The sequence below is a fragment of the Pseudonaja textilis genome, chromosome Z (genome assembly GCF_049901715.1).
Source record: "Pseudonaja textilis isolate UNSWEBS1 chromosome Z, rPseTex1.2, whole genome shotgun sequence".
Taxonomy (NCBI): domain Eukaryota; kingdom Metazoa; phylum Chordata; class Lepidosauria; order Squamata; family Elapidae; genus Pseudonaja; species Pseudonaja textilis.
This window is the reverse complement of record NC_142008.1, coordinates 135,161,046-135,177,996: the sequence shown is the minus strand read 5'-3', so window position 1 is coordinate 135,177,996 and position 16,951 is coordinate 135,161,046. Positions and strand designations below refer to the sequence as shown.

General features: G+C 39.2%; 1 protein-coding gene across 1 annotated transcript; it reads right to left on the bottom strand.

The window, feature by feature from the left end:
• Nucleotides 1–1,405: 1,405 nt before the first annotated feature.
• APOBR (apolipoprotein B receptor) lies at nucleotides 1,406–16,940 on the bottom strand. Its single transcript, XM_026712107.2, has 8 exons — nucleotides 16,680–16,940; nucleotides 8,632–8,850; nucleotides 8,369–8,502; nucleotides 8,175–8,229; nucleotides 7,958–8,096; nucleotides 4,579–6,197; nucleotides 4,312–4,499; nucleotides 1,406–4,215 (listed from the first exon to the last, which is right to left on the bottom strand). The coding sequence occupies exons 2-8, from the start codon at nucleotides 8,674–8,676 to the stop codon at nucleotides 4,152–4,154; spliced, it is 2,244 nt and encodes a 747-aa protein (XP_026567892.1). The 5' UTR covers nucleotides 8,677–8,850; nucleotides 16,680–16,940; the 3' UTR covers nucleotides 1,406–4,151.
• Nucleotides 16,941–16,951: the final 11 nt, after the last annotated feature.

Below are 16,951 nucleotides of genomic sequence, written 5' to 3'. Positions count from 1 at the left end.
GGGATATATTTGACAGCTAGATGCAGTACACTAAAAGATAATAACTATATCAAACTTAAGCAGCAGATAGCGCTAGATTTGGCAAAATGGGAAAATTTACAACTGTCATTAATAGGGAGAATATCAACAATCAAGATGAATATATTACCCAGAATTTTATATTTGTTCCAAACAATTCCAATTAGGCTTGGAAAAGATTACTTTGAAGATTTAAATAAAATTGTGTAGAAATATATATGGCAAGATAAGAAAGCGAGAATAAAGTTAAAACTTTTGCAAGATGCTAGAATAAGAGGAGGATTTGGTTTGCCTAATTGGGAGTTGTATTACCAAGCTACAAATTTGATGTGGGTTAAGGAATGGATAACATTAAGAAATACTAGATTGTTGACATTAGAAGGACATGATCTGTTGTTGGGGTGGCATGCTTTTTTATGGTATAAAGGAACCAAAACGCAGGGGTATTTTAGAAGACATTATATACGGGAGTCTCTGTAGCTAAACTGGGAGAAGATTAAAAGACAATGTTATTTGAAAATTCCAGTCTGACTATCGACTATTGAAGCATTTTCTTATCCTATAATATATAAAAAGGAACAGATATGGTGAAATATTGAATGAAAAGGGTGAACTTAAATTTATACAAAAATTAGAGGAACAAGGCATAAAGATGAATTGGTTTTCATATGCACAAATACATTCAAGGTATGATAAAGACTTTAAAACAGAAGGTTCCTATGATAAATTGACTGATTTAGATAAGATTTTGACAGGTACTGATGAAAAGGTGATGAAAATTGTATGGATATCTATTAGAAATTAAACTAGAAGAAGAACAAGTTAAAGAAACAATGATTGCTTGGGGGAAGAATTTTGGATATGGGATTGATCTAGAGAAATGGCAAAAATTGTGGTCTCAAAATTATAAAATGACAATGTTAACAGCATATAAAGAAAATTTGTATAAGATGTTTTACAGGTGGCATTTCCCCCCGACAATAATAGCAAGAATGTTCAAGAACAAATCTGAAAAATGTTGGAAATGTCATCAGACACCTGGCTCATATTACCATATGTGGTGGATGTTGTGTCTATAGAACTGGCTGGAGTTCCCAACCAGGTCCGCAGTTTGAGCGGGAGCGCCGACCGCTCCCATTGGCTGATGCCGTTTGACAGCCGGCTATAAAAGGAGCTGTCAAACGGCATCAGCTGTTGCCGCCAGCTGATCTGCCAAGTTAGCCTGGCAGACGCGGCAACCCTTTATTCACCCGAATAAAGCCTCTTTAAACGAACGCTCTGGCTCAGCCTCGTATCTCCGCCGCTCTACAACAGTGGACATGTGCAGATGCTTAAAAATATTGGACTAAAATGCACACGTGGTTGGAAAAAATGACAAAAAAGCATATAGATTTGAAACCAGAGATATTTTTATTGGGAATTTTACCTGCAATATATAGTAAAGACTTGAAATACTTGATTGTAACTGTATTAACAGCGGCTAGGATTGTATTTGCTAAAAACTGGAAAAATGAGAAAATACCATCACAGGAGGAAATCATTAAGAAAATATTGGAATGTGCTGAAATGAGTAGATTGACATTTGAAATCAGAGAACAAGATGATAAACAATTTTATAAAATTTGGGACCTATTTTATCAATAATTAAACAATAAAACATAGTAATGAAATATGTAGATTCTTAGAAAATAATAAATATATAAAGATGTACTCATTTCCTATTATATCTACAAAATGATTGTAGGATAGATTTGAGATGATAATATGAACTGTCATAAAACAAATTAAATAAAATATGATGACTTCGTAAAACATGAATGAATAAAAGTATAGTCAAATGATTGATTAATAATGATATTAATGTATTTAATACTTGATTGAAAATATGAGAATATATATAATGTAATTGTAATTGAAGACTACGAAATGGAAGCACAAAACAATTTGTAAACCAACCAGCACACTGTATGTACATATATGGAAGATTGCTTGAGGTTTTTATGTTTTGTTTGTTTTTGTTTGTTTTAAAAACCAATTTTACAAAAAAGGATATTGGGACTGCCTTCACCAGCCTGAAGTGGGTGATAAATGCCAAGCTGACCCCACCTGCAAAATCACCACCACCACCAGAATGGATGAATGAATTGGACCACCTGACAGCACTTATCTGAAAACTATCATGGGCTATTGCCCACTTAAGTGGGAAAACCAACTCTAACATTGGAACAGTGAAGTACAATATTGCTTTAGGCTCCATCAGGTATATGTTGGAAAATTTGATGATGTCATAGGGATGCAACAGGAAAAAAAAAATGCCAGGGTTCATTTATCCTATGCTTAAATGCAAGTGACGAACAACTCATTAATTATTTCCTTGTGAGGAATTATTGGTAGGATTTAATGAAAATGGTTTGATAACTGCATTTTACTCATTTATTTGAGAGTTCAAGGGCTGCCAAAGCTAGCAACCTTTTATTTTATTGCAATAATACATTACTGTATTTACATTTACTGTGTTGTAATAATACAACAAAAGATAACAAAACAACTAAGCTTAAATACTAATAGTTGCACCTTATTCTTAAACCAATTAAAAGTTTTTTAAAAAAACCTGAAAACAAAATTAAAAGTAGCAATTAAAGCTGAATAAAATAAGTACAGTAAAAAAAAAACCATCACTCCCAAGCCTGAAAAGGTAAAAATGTCTTCAACCGGGTACAGGAAAATGGTCCTGTAGCCATTGGTCTAAGAACAGTATTTTCATACTTGAGAAATAAATGATTCCGAGATCAACCAAAATAGTATCGTATTTTTTGCATTATAAGATGCACCTGACCATAAGACGCACCTAAGTTTAGAGGAGGAAAACAAGGGAAAAAAAACCAGGCAGTGCATGAGAGGACCACAGATAGGTGTCCTCTCATGTGCCAGCTCTGCCTATTGACTCCTGCACTGCGGAATAGAGAGTGACAAAGGCAGTGACAAAGACAGAAGAGGCAGGGTTCAGCACTTTAAAGGACCCCACTGCCGCGGCACATATCTATCTTTCCATAAGACACACAGACATTTCCACCCACTTGTGGGTGTCCTATGGAGCAAAAAATACAGTATTTATATCAACTGAAGCCTTTTTCACAAAAGTGCATTACATTCAAGCTTAGGTCAAGTTATTTCGGTTAAAACTTGCAGGGAGAAAATCCTACAAGCATCTCTATCTTCTCCTGGAAGTAAAAATAGATCAATCAAATATTTGTTATCTTTTCAATCTTCTGTCTAAATCCTAAACTAGGTAGGGAGAAAGACTGCGGTGGGAGGACAATTTGGGAAAACTCTGACAAATGGGATAAAGATTAAATACAGTACAGGCCATCGGCTGCCAATTCTCCTCTGTAACTGTAGCCTTGCAGGGTAAACCAGATAGGAATCACAACCAGGTGAGCTAATTGTACTTCATTGTAAAGCTACATTGGCAGACTCTTGTGTGTTTGAAAATACACCTCTCCTTTACAGCCCAAGAAACTAGGGAGCCTCTTGCTCTGCCCACTATCCAGATGAGGGCTCTGCTAACTTTTATCTGACTGTTCCCTTGGCAGCATCTCTTGGTCTAGTCTTCCAAGCTCTTTCCCAGTCCTTATCATTAATCAGCACACACTTCTTGGATTCAATGTATAGAGTAATTTCTTCGGACATGTTTCAGTTTCACTGAATTCTTGTAAAATAAAGGATGAGTTTAAATTGATGGCATGGTGAGGATAGACTCCATACCATATAATGGAATCTAAAGATAACCTCTCAAAATTGTTAGGTAGTTTCCACCTAATTACTTTGTTTTTCCAAAGTATGATATGAATAGAATGAAGGCTATGCTGGAGTTCCCCATTTCAGGTGAAGAGTTAAAAATATCAGATCTGCCAAGATAGTCTAGCAACACTTCTCAGATTTTCTATTCATATGGTACACAATGTTTCCTCACTAACCATTTAATTTAGAATGGACATCTAATTTACTCAGTTTTTAGACAGCAGAGATGGTGCTTCCATTGCTTTCAAAATTATTGGTTTAGGGTGCCTTGATCCAGGATAGAGCCAAAAACATGCAAGCTCATTACTTGATAAAGCTCTCAGAACCGCAAGTCACTTTGGCTTTTGCAGGCGCATCTGAAGTTCAGCCATCATATTGGGGTGCATAGACCCAAACCTGGGAAAGCAAAATAAATGGGTAGATTAAGATAAAATTCAAGATGACAACACTAATATCTATTCAATTATTATTGGATGTAGTGATGAGATTTACCCAGACAATCTTGGGTTTTGTCTCTTTGATACTTCCAATAAAGATGGAGCATCTTCAGCCATATTTGTCTCTTGTGTTGGAGCCTCTGCTGATGGCTTTGGTTTCTTCAAGCTGGGTGCTCGTCGAATGGAGCTCTTACGATGTAGCAACACCCGTTCCTTCTGGGCACTGTTATCCAGTGTTGTGACCTGCAGAATAGAGATGGATGCGATTACTTCAATCTCCTGACTATTTTCATGCTGCACTTTTGTTTGTAATTATGCTTACATCATGTGGGAAAGCTCTGGGTTTAGCCAGGAGGTCTGTATCAAGGGAGGTTGGATAGACCAGGCTCTTTGTGGTCTCTTCCAGTTGAGTTGACTGACCTGATGTAGTCTCAGGCACTTCCAGCATTTCTACACTAAGACCACAAGTATCTACCAATATCTCAGGCTGTTCTTCCTGGTTACTTTCCCGACATTCTTCTCTTGTTTGCTGTTCCTGTTTTTCCCCTATAAAATGTATCTCATTTTTCACAGATTCCTCTACTTCCTGCTTCAGATTTTCTTCTGTCTTTCCTTTCTCAGGTAAATCTCCCTGCTTACAGTTTCCCCCCTTTTCCAATTCTGGTGTCTCCCTTTTATGTTCTATCATAATCTCAGTTTCTTTGGGCTCCCAGTGCAGATATATCTCCTTTTCTTCCTGTTCTAATGCCTTCTTTTGGCTTGTTTCCATCTCTTTGTCCAGGGGTGGTTGCTGAACTTCTTCCTTCTTTGCTGCTATCTCCTTCATTATCAGGTGGTCTGTGTCCAGCTCTGTGGCTTTTCCCTGTTCCTCCCCAGATTCTAAACACTGGCTCTTCATTATTGTAACATTTAGTGCATCATACTGAAGTTTATCTGTCCAAGTAACTCCCTCTAGTCCTCTTTCCTTTTCATCCAGCTTTTTTTCCTTCCCCTCTTCAATTCCTCCCAGCCATTCTTCCAAATTCCAGCTTCTTTCATCTTTTCCTTTCTCTTCTGGCATCGTCACCTGGTCTCTTTCAATTTCTGCTGTCATACTTGTTTTTACCTGTTCGTTCCCATCCACTTTTGTATCTTCTTGTTGCTTCTCAACATTTAACTGCTGGTCTCTTGCCATCTTGGCCATGTCCTCCAATCTATCTTGCCGAGTTCCCCTAGTCAATGTTGCCTCTTCTTGTCCTCTCTGATTTTCCTCTCTATTCTGTGTCAAGTCTTGGAGCTTTTGTTGAATTCCCTCATTCCACAACATATTTTCCAACTCTTTTTCCTGAACTTCTGTGATTTCTTCTTCTTCTTCATCCCACAGCTGACTTTTTCCAACTGTTCTTTCCTCTTCAAGCATCTTATCCTCTGCCTGGTTTAGTGCTGCTATATTAATCTCTCTCCATTCTTTCTCACCCACCTTTCCTTCTTCCTGTTCTTTCTCAAACTCTAATTGTTGATTATTCATAATCTCAGCTCTCTCTTCCAAACTATCATGAACAATTTCCCCAGTCCACTCTGCCCCTTCAGGTCCTCTTTTCTGTTCTACAGATGCTGCCCAATTTGGTGCTCCTTGCTCAATCCCCTCAGCTAATATATTTCTGTCTTGTTCTGCTTCCTGACTCATCCCTGTTTTTCCTGCCTTTTCCATTTGCTCAAGTTCTCGTCTTTCTGCCAAATGTTCATCTGGCTTCAACTGACTACAATACTGACTACAAACTGCATCTGTCAACTCTTCTATTATGTCTTCCTGTGCAACTTCCATTAAAGCAGATTCTTCATATTTTCTTTGATAGAGTCCGCCAGTCATAGTTGGTGCCTTCAAGGGTGTCTGTTGGATGCTGTCAGTCATAGGTGTTGTTGATCCTAGTTCAGCAGTGTCACTGAGGCATATAGAAGATGCTGTGGGGCAGAAATAAGAAAATATAAAATTGATCTTGGGTTTCTCCCCAAGACTGATCATTCAAGAATTTAAAACAGCTTTCTGTGACTGGGGCTCTGCTCCTTTTACCCATACAGTAGTTTCAATATTCTGATTTAATATGACCAATAAATACTGTCCTAATTAAGCAGAATATAAAATAGAATAAATGCTCTTCTATCTCTGGGCATTTAAAAAACAGGACAATTACTTCATATTAGCCTTTTACAGCATTTTGCAGCCAAGCGTGTTAACATAGTTCATTGCTAGCATAATGAAAAGCCATGTTAGCTGGAAATTATGGAAGTCAAAAGCCAATTCAAGAAGAACCATAGAGCATACCATAGAGAAGAACAACCAAGGATAGAAATAATCTCTCTCACATGTTTTTCTTGCAATATACAGGAGGGAAAAAAACTGTTTTACCCTTTTCAAGCAAGCTAATACATTCATTTTAAAAAAGTACATAGCTGAGAGAGAAAAATGGACCTCATCCTGACAAATCACAAGATAATCTGAAATTACAGAGGACCATTTAAAGTCAAATCTTTGTCAGTACAGTAACAACACAATTATTATCACATAAAGAGGCATATATGCACACACACATACACGCACACACATACATTGGGCAATATAATTATGCATATATAATTTTCAGCATTCTTCAGTGTAAGCTGAATCACATAGCTTGAGAATCAATGATACAGTGGTGAAGAATTTGGACCTGGGCAAGCTCAGATTCAAGCCCTTACTAGAATATATGGCTCCCTTAGATATATATTTTTTTAAATCTTAACCTAATTCATTTCCCAGTGTTTGTGTAATGATGAGAGGGAACCTTCATTTCTAGTGTCCTGAGCTCTGAGAAAAATATAAATTAATATAAATGTAATGCTAAAGAAAGAGGATACTCCCAGATCCTATTGTTACCTGTGAAGAAACACCATTATGCTGTTTAATCCTTTCCTCTTTAATGGATTTATGTGAGAGTGTTCAGAAAATGATGGGAGAAAAACAACATGAGAAAATGAGTGAAAACTATGAAATCTAGATCCTCCACTCCTATTAAATTATGCAATGATAAAATAGAATAATAAACAAGTCTAAAAGCATTTGGCCCCTTATTCAAGTCAGAGGGGTTTGCCAGTAAAAGCAGATATATTTCAGTTCATGTGCAAATGGCACAACTAAAAAACAAATTGACTTCCTATATACACATACAAGGGCAGGAAACAGGAGTATACAACTCTAGGGATTGTGCAAGCTTGTTTTACAATCCACATTAGTAGGAAAATCTTTCAAGTTCAAGAGCCTTTTGAACACATTTGTAAACAATAAAAAATTATAGGAAAACATTGGTCATTTCTGTTAATACCATATATATCTTTGGCAGTGTCTCCTCATAATTTAAAAATATTAGAGGTGTTTTAGTACAACTTTTCATTATATTTAGTTATGTTAATTTTTCAGATACTTTTAAATGTATAGCCTTCCAATTTCTTTAAATGTAATTACTACATTTTGTGTCTTTCAGAAATTTGTTTTTGTCTGACATAGTTTTTTGAATGGAGAAAGACAGATGTTAATTTAATTTAATGTTACCATCTATGCTGTTGTAAAGTCTATAGGGAAAGAATAATAAAAATCCACTAGTCAAAAAAAATCAGTTGATTTCCTGTGATGGAATCTTTCATTCCTCACAATATAGTATCACCAACATTCCAGAAGTTTCAGTCACCTGAGAACTTTTGTTCAGATTCCTCCTGTCCCTCACATCTTTTGGGAAATTTGGAAGGTCTGATAAAGGACCCCATTGCCTGATCACCAATAACAGCAATTTCTGATGTTCCTTGGATCTCCTGACAGAGTGGGGTTATCTGAAAAGAAAGGACTTTGTTGAAGGAAAGGTCGAGCACAGATGGATTTTGTTCCACCTCCTCTTAACCAATACCTACCTCCGCTGTGAAAGGACCTTCAGTGACCTTCAATTGCTCCCTTGGAGAAACATCCCTGCAGAAGAAGGCAGGAGGAGAAGGAGAAGTAAATTCTATTGCAGGTCAGAGATAATTCTACTCCAGAGGTCACAGCACCTCAGGGCTACCAGATAAACTCCAACACAAATCATGATTCCATATCAGATTCTTGTTACCCAGAATATGTTGTCTCCACTTCCGAATCATGGTGGCTTCTGCAGTTCTTCATCTCTCTTCCACTTCCTACCTCTTCTGCTCCTGGATGAGGTTCATTTCCAAAAAGATAAGTAGTGAACGAGGAAACAAAATCCTGAAAATGGGGTGAAGAGGAAAAAACACTAAATGTGGACTTTTAATACAGGAAGCCAGAAAGCCCCATTAAGATAAGCCAGAGGTTCTGGATTCCTCCCAAGCCTGAAAGATGATAGGTGCCACTAACCAAAGCCTGTTGCAGGCTCCCAAAGAGTGATCGAAGATACTCCATTATGCTGCTGGGGTAGCTGGAGAGAAGGTACAGAGTGGCTTCCCCTTCTCCTCAAAGAGGGAAGTTAACGTCATTAAAGTGTTTGACCACATCCTTTTCTTCCTTTGCCTTGTAGTTTGCCATAGTTTGTTCTGGCTTTGCACAACTGTGAGAGAAACAAAAGCACACCGTATCCTACAGAAACAAGAAGCATGTGAACAATCACTCATTATCAAGCACTTTCAAAATCAACCTCAAACTAGAGGAAGTATAATAATTTCCATAAATTTTCCATAAAGTTGTAGCTATGTTATTCAAATTAGTTAAACCTCCTTCAAAATCTTGCACAAGTAGATGGTTGAAATGATTTCTTTCTCCCTTTTTTTCCCTCTGAAACTTAATGACAACAATCCCTTACACTGGCTGGGGTAAACCTGGTAATAATCCTCTGGCTAAAAATAAATACACCATGTTTATTTTGAACTAGAGAAAGGAGTACTAACAAATTATCAGTGATCAGAGTTAAACCTGATGATAAATTAATTTTTAGTTTTAATAATGTATATGAAATATGTTTGATATAAAGTAGTCAAAGTCCATACAATTGTCTTTACTTTTGACTGTAAAACAAAGATGTCTTCTTTCAGGTTAAATAGTGCAGTTTGTTCTTCTTTGGATAAGTTGCTTTTGGGTGGTTTGCTAGTGCAGAGGATGTTGGTGATTTCGAGTCTGATTTTGTTAGCATCATCAGGGTTGGTTTTGGTCAGGCTGGTTTCAACTCCGCATATGATGGTTTCTGTGGGGATGTGTTTGGGAGCGACAGCAAAGTTGAATCCTTTTGAAAGGACCTTGGTTTCAGCCTCGGTGAGGATCTTGTCTGAGATGTTGTGCAATGTTTGTTTCATGTGTGGCTGTGGGGGAGGGGGAGGAGTTGGTTTCTGGCGTTGTTGTAGTTTTCTGAGTTTGTTGGTGTGTGTGTTTGTCTTGAGGGTGGTCTGTGTTTCGGATCTCCAGACAGCGAGTTGTTTGGATTTGTCCCAAAGTAGGGGGTGAATCTTGTTGCTGAGTCTGAGGTGGAGTGGCACTACTTAACCTGAAAGAAGACACCAGCATAATAATCCTACCAGCAGACAAGGGCAACGCGACAGTGGTTATGAACACATCTGACTACCAAACCAAGTTAACCAACCTACTCCAAGACCCCACATACAAACCCCTAAAGACAGACCCCACCACCTACCTAGAAAAAACTACCAAATCCAAAATAAAAGCCTCCCCCATCAGTGAAGAAATCCAGCAAAGAATCATACCCAGAGAGAAATCATCCAGATGCCCTAAGCTTTACGGTCTCCCCAAGATACACAGAGAAGGAACCCCACTCAGACCAATAGTCAGCTCCATAGGCTCACCTCTACAAAACCTGGCCAAATTTCTCGCCAAACAACTACAACCCTATGCAGAATCCATCAACTCACACGTAAGAAACTCATTCCAGTTCATCGAGATCATAAAGAAACAAAACTTACAACCCAGCGACCTACTAGTAAGCTTCGATGTCATATCCCTCTTCACCCAAGTGCCAATAAAAGAAGCCTTGACAGCCATCCAAAACAAATACAACCCCCCCAAGCACATCCTAGATCTGACCAACCACTGCCTATCCAATACATACTTCACCTACAATGGACAAAAATACAAACAAATAGAAGGAGCACCCATGGGATCACCCTCTCACCTGTCATCACAAACCTCTACATGGAACACTTTGAAACACAAGCTCTAGAAAAATACGACCACAAACCCAAACTCTGGCTCAGATACGTAGATGACACCTTCATAATCTGGTCACACGGGAAAGAAAAACTGAACAACTTCCTCACACACCTCAACAGCCTACACCCCAAAATACAATTCACCATGGAAACAGAAGCCAACAATCAACTTCCCTTCCTAGATGTCTTGGTATACAAAAGATCCAATGGCTCCCTAGGACACACCATCTACCAGAAGAAAACACATACAAACCGCTATCTACATGCACTCTCACACCACCACCCAGCACAGATCAATTCCGTAGCCGAGACACTCATCTCCAGAACAAAATGCTTAGCCGATGAACAACACCAAAAAACCGAACTACACACTCTCACCAACGTACTAACAGCCAATGGATTCCAAAGAAAGAAGATTACCCACCTAATCCAAAAAGAAACCCCAACCAAAATCCAAGACAGAGAACAAGAAAACGGCAAAGCCCTCCTCCCATATATAAAAGGCACTACAGACAAAATCAGCAAGATCCTCCAAAAACACAAGATTAAAACAGCATTCTGCACAAACAGAAAAATATCCACCATCCTAAGAAACCCCAAAGACAAAATCAAATTAGAAAACCAAGGAGTATACGAAATCCCCTGCACTGCCTGCCCCACCACATACATTGGACAAACCAACAGAAGAATAAGTGCACGCATTGAAGAACATAAGAACTCAATCAAAAAGAAGAAAGCGACCTCTTCCCTGGTCCAACACCTCAAAGCCACAGGACATGAGATTGACTTTAAAAATACCAGAACTATCCCCAAAACCGAACACTTCAACAGCAGAATAATCAGAGAAGCCATAGAGATGAAAAACGCCCACACAGCATGAACAAACGAGATGACACCTCCCACCTTCCAGCCATTTGGAAACCCGCCCTCATGAACAGACAGTACCTAACATGAAGAATGACACCAGACCCACACCCATGAGAGCCACACAAGATGCCACCACAACACTTCCATGTAGAAAACAGACTCACACCCACTCAGAAGATGAGACACAACCACGGACCAGAAGCCGCACTGCAGCTGCATCACTACCCACTTCAAACCCCTCTGAGCCATACATGAAGCAAACCGACACCCACCATGAAGATGCAGCACGACCACGAACTCGAAGCCAAACAGCAAGATCACAGCTCACCAACTCAAATCCCCAGCAACTAAGACTAACCTGAGCACAACCAAGCCCCCACCTGAACAGAACACGCTTCCAGCCAATCAGAACACGGCCAACCCCCAACCAATCAGAACACAGCCAAACCCCTACCAATGAGAACACCCCCCACCCAATCAGAACACAGCCAAGCCCCCACCCAATCAAGTCCCACCCCACTAGCAGTTAAAAGGAAGAAGCAGCTGCAATCTCACATCGCTCTGAGAAGCACAGAGCCGAAGACAGAAGCCTGAAGATGATGAATGAGACGTCATCGAAACGTTGCCTAGATACTTCAAATCTTACGCGGGAGAAAACCCGAACAACCAAAGATCCACACACACACACACACACACACACACATATACACACACACACACACACACACACACATACATACGTACATACATAGTGGAGAATGCAAAGAACATTTCAAATCAGTGTTCTCGAGTATCACTGGTCTTGAAATAATAAACATCTCCTTGTTCCCAGTTTTCCAAAAAGAAAATTAAATAAATCCCATAGACACATTTTTACCTGTATGCATTTGGCAGTTGAATGGTCATGCTGTGCTTAGAAATGAAATGGGACTCTTGCATTATACAACATAACAATGCTGCTTTTGTCACGCTATTCCTTGCCTCACCCCCACAGACAGTATTACCTCTATAATTTGTGTAAGTAAAGCTATTGTGTTAGTGATTGTGTAACCTGTTGCTTTTTCCAGTATCTCTATCATTGCCTCTTACTACGACCACTAGTTTTCTTGATTTATTTGTCAAATTTGTAAAGCCACGCAATTCTATAATGGTGTCAGTGGCAATACACTGTTAAATACAAAACATTATCATCACTACCATCCAGGGGTGGGATTCTACAGGTTCGCACCTATTTGTTAGAACCGGTTGTTGACATTCTAAGCAGTTCAGAGAACTGGTTGTTAGAAGAAATTACTGGCCTAATCCTGGTACGGAAGGCAGGAAGGAAACATTCTGGTGTTGCTTACAGAAACTGCCTCTCCATTAACCCTTATTACATTCTCAGGAACATCTCTGGAGTTTTTTTCCCCTCCTTTGTTGGTACTTTGCTTGTGTGGAGTGAACATTCAAAGTTACAATGGCACTGAAAAAACTGACTTTTTCACACTTATGACTGTTGCAGCATTCCCACAGTCATGAGAGGCCAGGCGAGGAGATGCGTGCCTCAATGTGAGTGACATTGAGTTGGGCACGCCCAGCCAATAACATGACCACCAAGCCACGTCCACCCAGTCACATGACCACCAAACCATGCCCACCAACTTAGCCATGCCCACAGAACCGGTTGTTAAAAAAAATGAATCCCACTCCTGCTACCATCATTAACAAAAAAAAGTTGACATCTCAGAGAGCAATAGATACATAACTTCCATTTCCCCATATTCCCCTAAAAGGGACCCATCATACTGCTTATTCCAGAGGCAGAGAGAAGTGCTGTGTCTTCAAAGTTTGCTTAAACAAAATTAAGGTAGAGGCTGCACAAGTTTTGCGGGAGATGTTCCAGACACCATGATAGAGTCCCATCAGGTGTTGTTGTTTAATCCTCAGGTGTTGTTGTTTAATCCCCTTCCTCAGTCCCATCAGGTGTTGTTGTTTAATCAATAAAAACATAGTCAGGGAGACAGGATGGCAGTGTTCCAATATTTGAGGGTCTGCCACAAAGAGGAAAGGGTCAAGCTATTTTCTAAAGCACCCGAAGGCCAGACAAGGAATAATGGATGGAAACTTAACGAGGAGAGATTTAACCTGGAAATAAGGAGAAACTTTCTGACAGTGAGAAAGAACAATCAACCAATGGAACAGCTTGCCCTCGGAAGTTGTGGAAGCGCCATCACTTGAAACTTTCAAGAAGAGACTGGACTGCCATTTGTCAGAAATGGTGTAGGGTCTCCCGCTTGGGCAGGGGTTTGGACTAGATGGCCTACAAGGTCCCTTCCAACTGTTAATCTAATCTAATCTAATCTAATCTAATCTAATCTAATCTAATCTAATCTAATCTAATCTAATGATACCTAAAGTATGCTAACTCTATCCAATTGTATAAGATTGGCAGATACCACGGATGGACTCTCAAATAACCAGGCCTTATCCCACAAGCAGTTTTATAGGTGAGAATCAGCATTTGAATTGCATCTGAAAATTAATGGCAACCAGCAGAAGTTAAAAAGCAGAGATGCTACCTGGGTATAATGTGAAATGCTTCTAGCTGCTTATACTACTGCATTCTAAACAAACTTCAACTTCCAAGTGATTTTGTCATGTGGACTCTACTGCAATGGTCCACACAAGAGGTGATTAAAGCCCGAGTGACTGTAAGAATGTTCCTCCCAGTCCAAGAATGGACACAATTGGTCTACAAAATGAATCTGTGCAAAGACCAAATAGCAAATGCCACCTGCTCTTGGAGCAGAGTGGGCAGTCCACAACAATCCCCATATTACACACCAGCCCAAACCCAAATGTGACATGCAACTTCTTTATTTGGTGCTAAGGCTGGAAAGTCCCCAGATCCAGATAACCCAAATATGACCACACTTGTACGTGGATCATAAGCTTTCTAACAGACAGGAAGAAGCAAGTGAAGGCAGGCAGAATCACATCAGATACCTGTACAATTAGCACAGCCCCCCCCCCCCCGGGCTGTGTTCTCTCTTCACTTCTCATCTTTCTATATATCAATGACTGCATCTCAAAGGTTCCTTCTGTGAAAGTACTAAAGTTTGCAGATACAACAGTGATACAACGTTTCATTTGAGACAAGGACAAGTCTGCATACAGACCGGAGGTTGAACAACTAGCCTTGTGTTACAGCCGGAACAGTCTTGAACTGAACACACTTAAAATTGTAGAAATGATAGTAGATTTTAGAAGAAGCCCTCCTACACTACCACCATTCACAATGCTAGACAACACAGTAGCAACAAATTTCTAGGTTCTATAATGTCTCAAGACTTAAAATGGATACCTACCATCAAATATGTCATCAAAAAATAACTATAACTTTGTTGCTTGTATCTTATGATTTATATTGTTTACTTAGTACCCTAGTATGATTTATGATTTATGTTGATTGCTTATTTAATATCTATGATTATCACTGTTTGTATCTCATGTTTTATGATGAATGTATTTTTATGATGACTATGATAATGATCTATCATTATTGTTGTGTGTACACTGAGAACTTAAGCACTGGAGACAAATTCCTTGTATGTCTAATCACACTTGGCCAATAAAGAATTCTACATTCATCAGCATTCAGTCTTGCAAGGGTTGAGTTGTTTCTTCCCATTCAGAACCCAATCACCTCTAGGCACTGGATTAGGACCTTGATGTAGATTGGGGATAGTGATGGAAAAATTCTGAACATTGCATACAGAAGATACAAACTCCAGGAACAGAATGAATTTCCAAAGGGTGGGCAGGCATAGAGAAATACAAATTCCTGCTAAAATATTGGATTTTCAGAACTGCAATGATTCATAATAAAATTCCACTGTAATTGTGGTTTCTTCTAAATTAAGAGACAGAAATAGATTTCTCAGTTCCTCGAGACAATGACATCATAAATTCAGATCCAGAGCTGATCCCAAAATGGTGTTGTATTATTGGGTGGAAAAGTACTCAATATTATTGAGAAAGAAGAAAGGGTTTCACAGTTGAGTAAGTTACAGGAAGAATGGCTGAACTTTTGTGGAATCTATTATTCTGAGTTCATTGACAAGGCAGTGGATTTTTTTCTGATGTAAGCATGTTATTTAATTGACCTCTGGAAAAATACCAGGAGTGGTTGGTGATCAATAAGGCTGATTTCAGTTTAAAAACCACCAAGTAATACCAACTATATTGTGAAAAGAATGACACAGTATTATATTTTTCAATTTATATAACTTCCTACTTGCCACGTGGCTCTGGACAACTAAGATAGGATTAAAAACATCAAACACGACAACCATTTATAAAAACACATGGTAGACGCATACCTACATGAACACCCTGGGAATCTGGATACTCCTAATTAATTCCAGGATACTTAGAAGCAAGTCTACTGACCAACTGGAAATAGAATAGTGTCCACTTCAGTATTGGGAAGGCTGGAAATCCTCTTTTACAAAAGATGTTACTCCTATTTATGAGCACACAGCCATCACTGTTTATTAATTATCCTATTGTTTATGGATATTATAGTTGAGTCATTGTTTATTAAAACTGGGGTAGCTCTTAGTTTCACCTTAAACTGATGTGAGACTTTGTTTACAATAACATCAAGAAGACTTTTTCTTGAACAGGTTACTTCAGCCTAGATTGGATCTTATGGACTGCATTTTTATCCTGCGTTTCTCCTAAAAGCATATAACGGATTGTGTGCCATCAAGTCATTTTCAACTCCTAGCAACCACATATGTAGATTTTATCCATGACAACCTTTCAATCTTCCAAGGGTGCCATCACTGAATCCATCTACCTTGCTGGTTGTCCTCTTTTTCTCTTTCCTTCTACCTTTCCCAGCATTAGACCCTTTTCCAGAAATCAGTCTTTGCTTGGTGTGTGCAAAGTAAGATAACTTGAGCCTGATCATTTGTGCCAGGAGTGAGAATTCTGAGTTTTTATTTGATGGCGCATTTGTTGTCTGGCTTTCCGTTCTCAGGAGTCTTCTCCAACAGCCAAGTTCAAAAGTATCAATCTTCCTATCCTACTTCTTCAAAGATCAACTTTCACTTCTAGAGTGTCAGAGGGAATACCTTGGCAGTTTGTATGATTCTGATCTAAAAATCCTATATCTCCCAGTAAGTTTCAGGTTGAGTGGAACTTAATTCAGACCTTCTATAATATAACATATTATACTCACAACATCAGGGAGAAGCTACTGTTTCAGTGTGCATTTGAGGCTTTATAGAAATTTCATGATGATTTATATTGCAAATCAGGTTTGCATATTTTTATACCTTCCCCCGCCCCTCACCACTTTAAAGCCCCCCCGCCCAAACAACTATAGTGAAAACCTACATTAAGGAAACACATCCTTTCACCGCCACGCGTCTTTTAGGGTGAATAAGCAGGCATGCGGCATGTAAGTCTCTTCAATTTGTTTAAAAGCATTAACATCTGCAGGAATTCCTGGATAGCACATCCCCTCTTTTAAATAACACTACCGGGGGTTTCGCGGAGTCGCTCCAACGCAGCCGCCCAACGCCAACAGGAGCGCGCAACCGGCTTTCCCTTGTCCCCCGCACGCGCTCTCGGTTTCTCCAAAGCCCAGCTGAGGACGTTGCGTGGCA

Bases quoted from the DNA above. Each gene is read 5' to 3' on its own strand.
- APOBR (XM_026712107.2), bottom strand. From the start codon at position 8,676: ATGGAGTATCTTCGATCACTCTTTGGGAGCCTGCAACAGGCTTTG. The intron at 8,097-8,174 runs GTAGGTATTGGT...CTTTCTTTTCAG, and splicing joins AAGGTCCTTTCACAGCGGAG to ATAACCCCACTCTGTCAGGA. The intron at 4,500-4,578 runs GTAAGCATAATT...TCTATTCTGCAG, and splicing joins CCAGAGCTTTCCCACATGAT to GTCACAACACTGGATAACAG.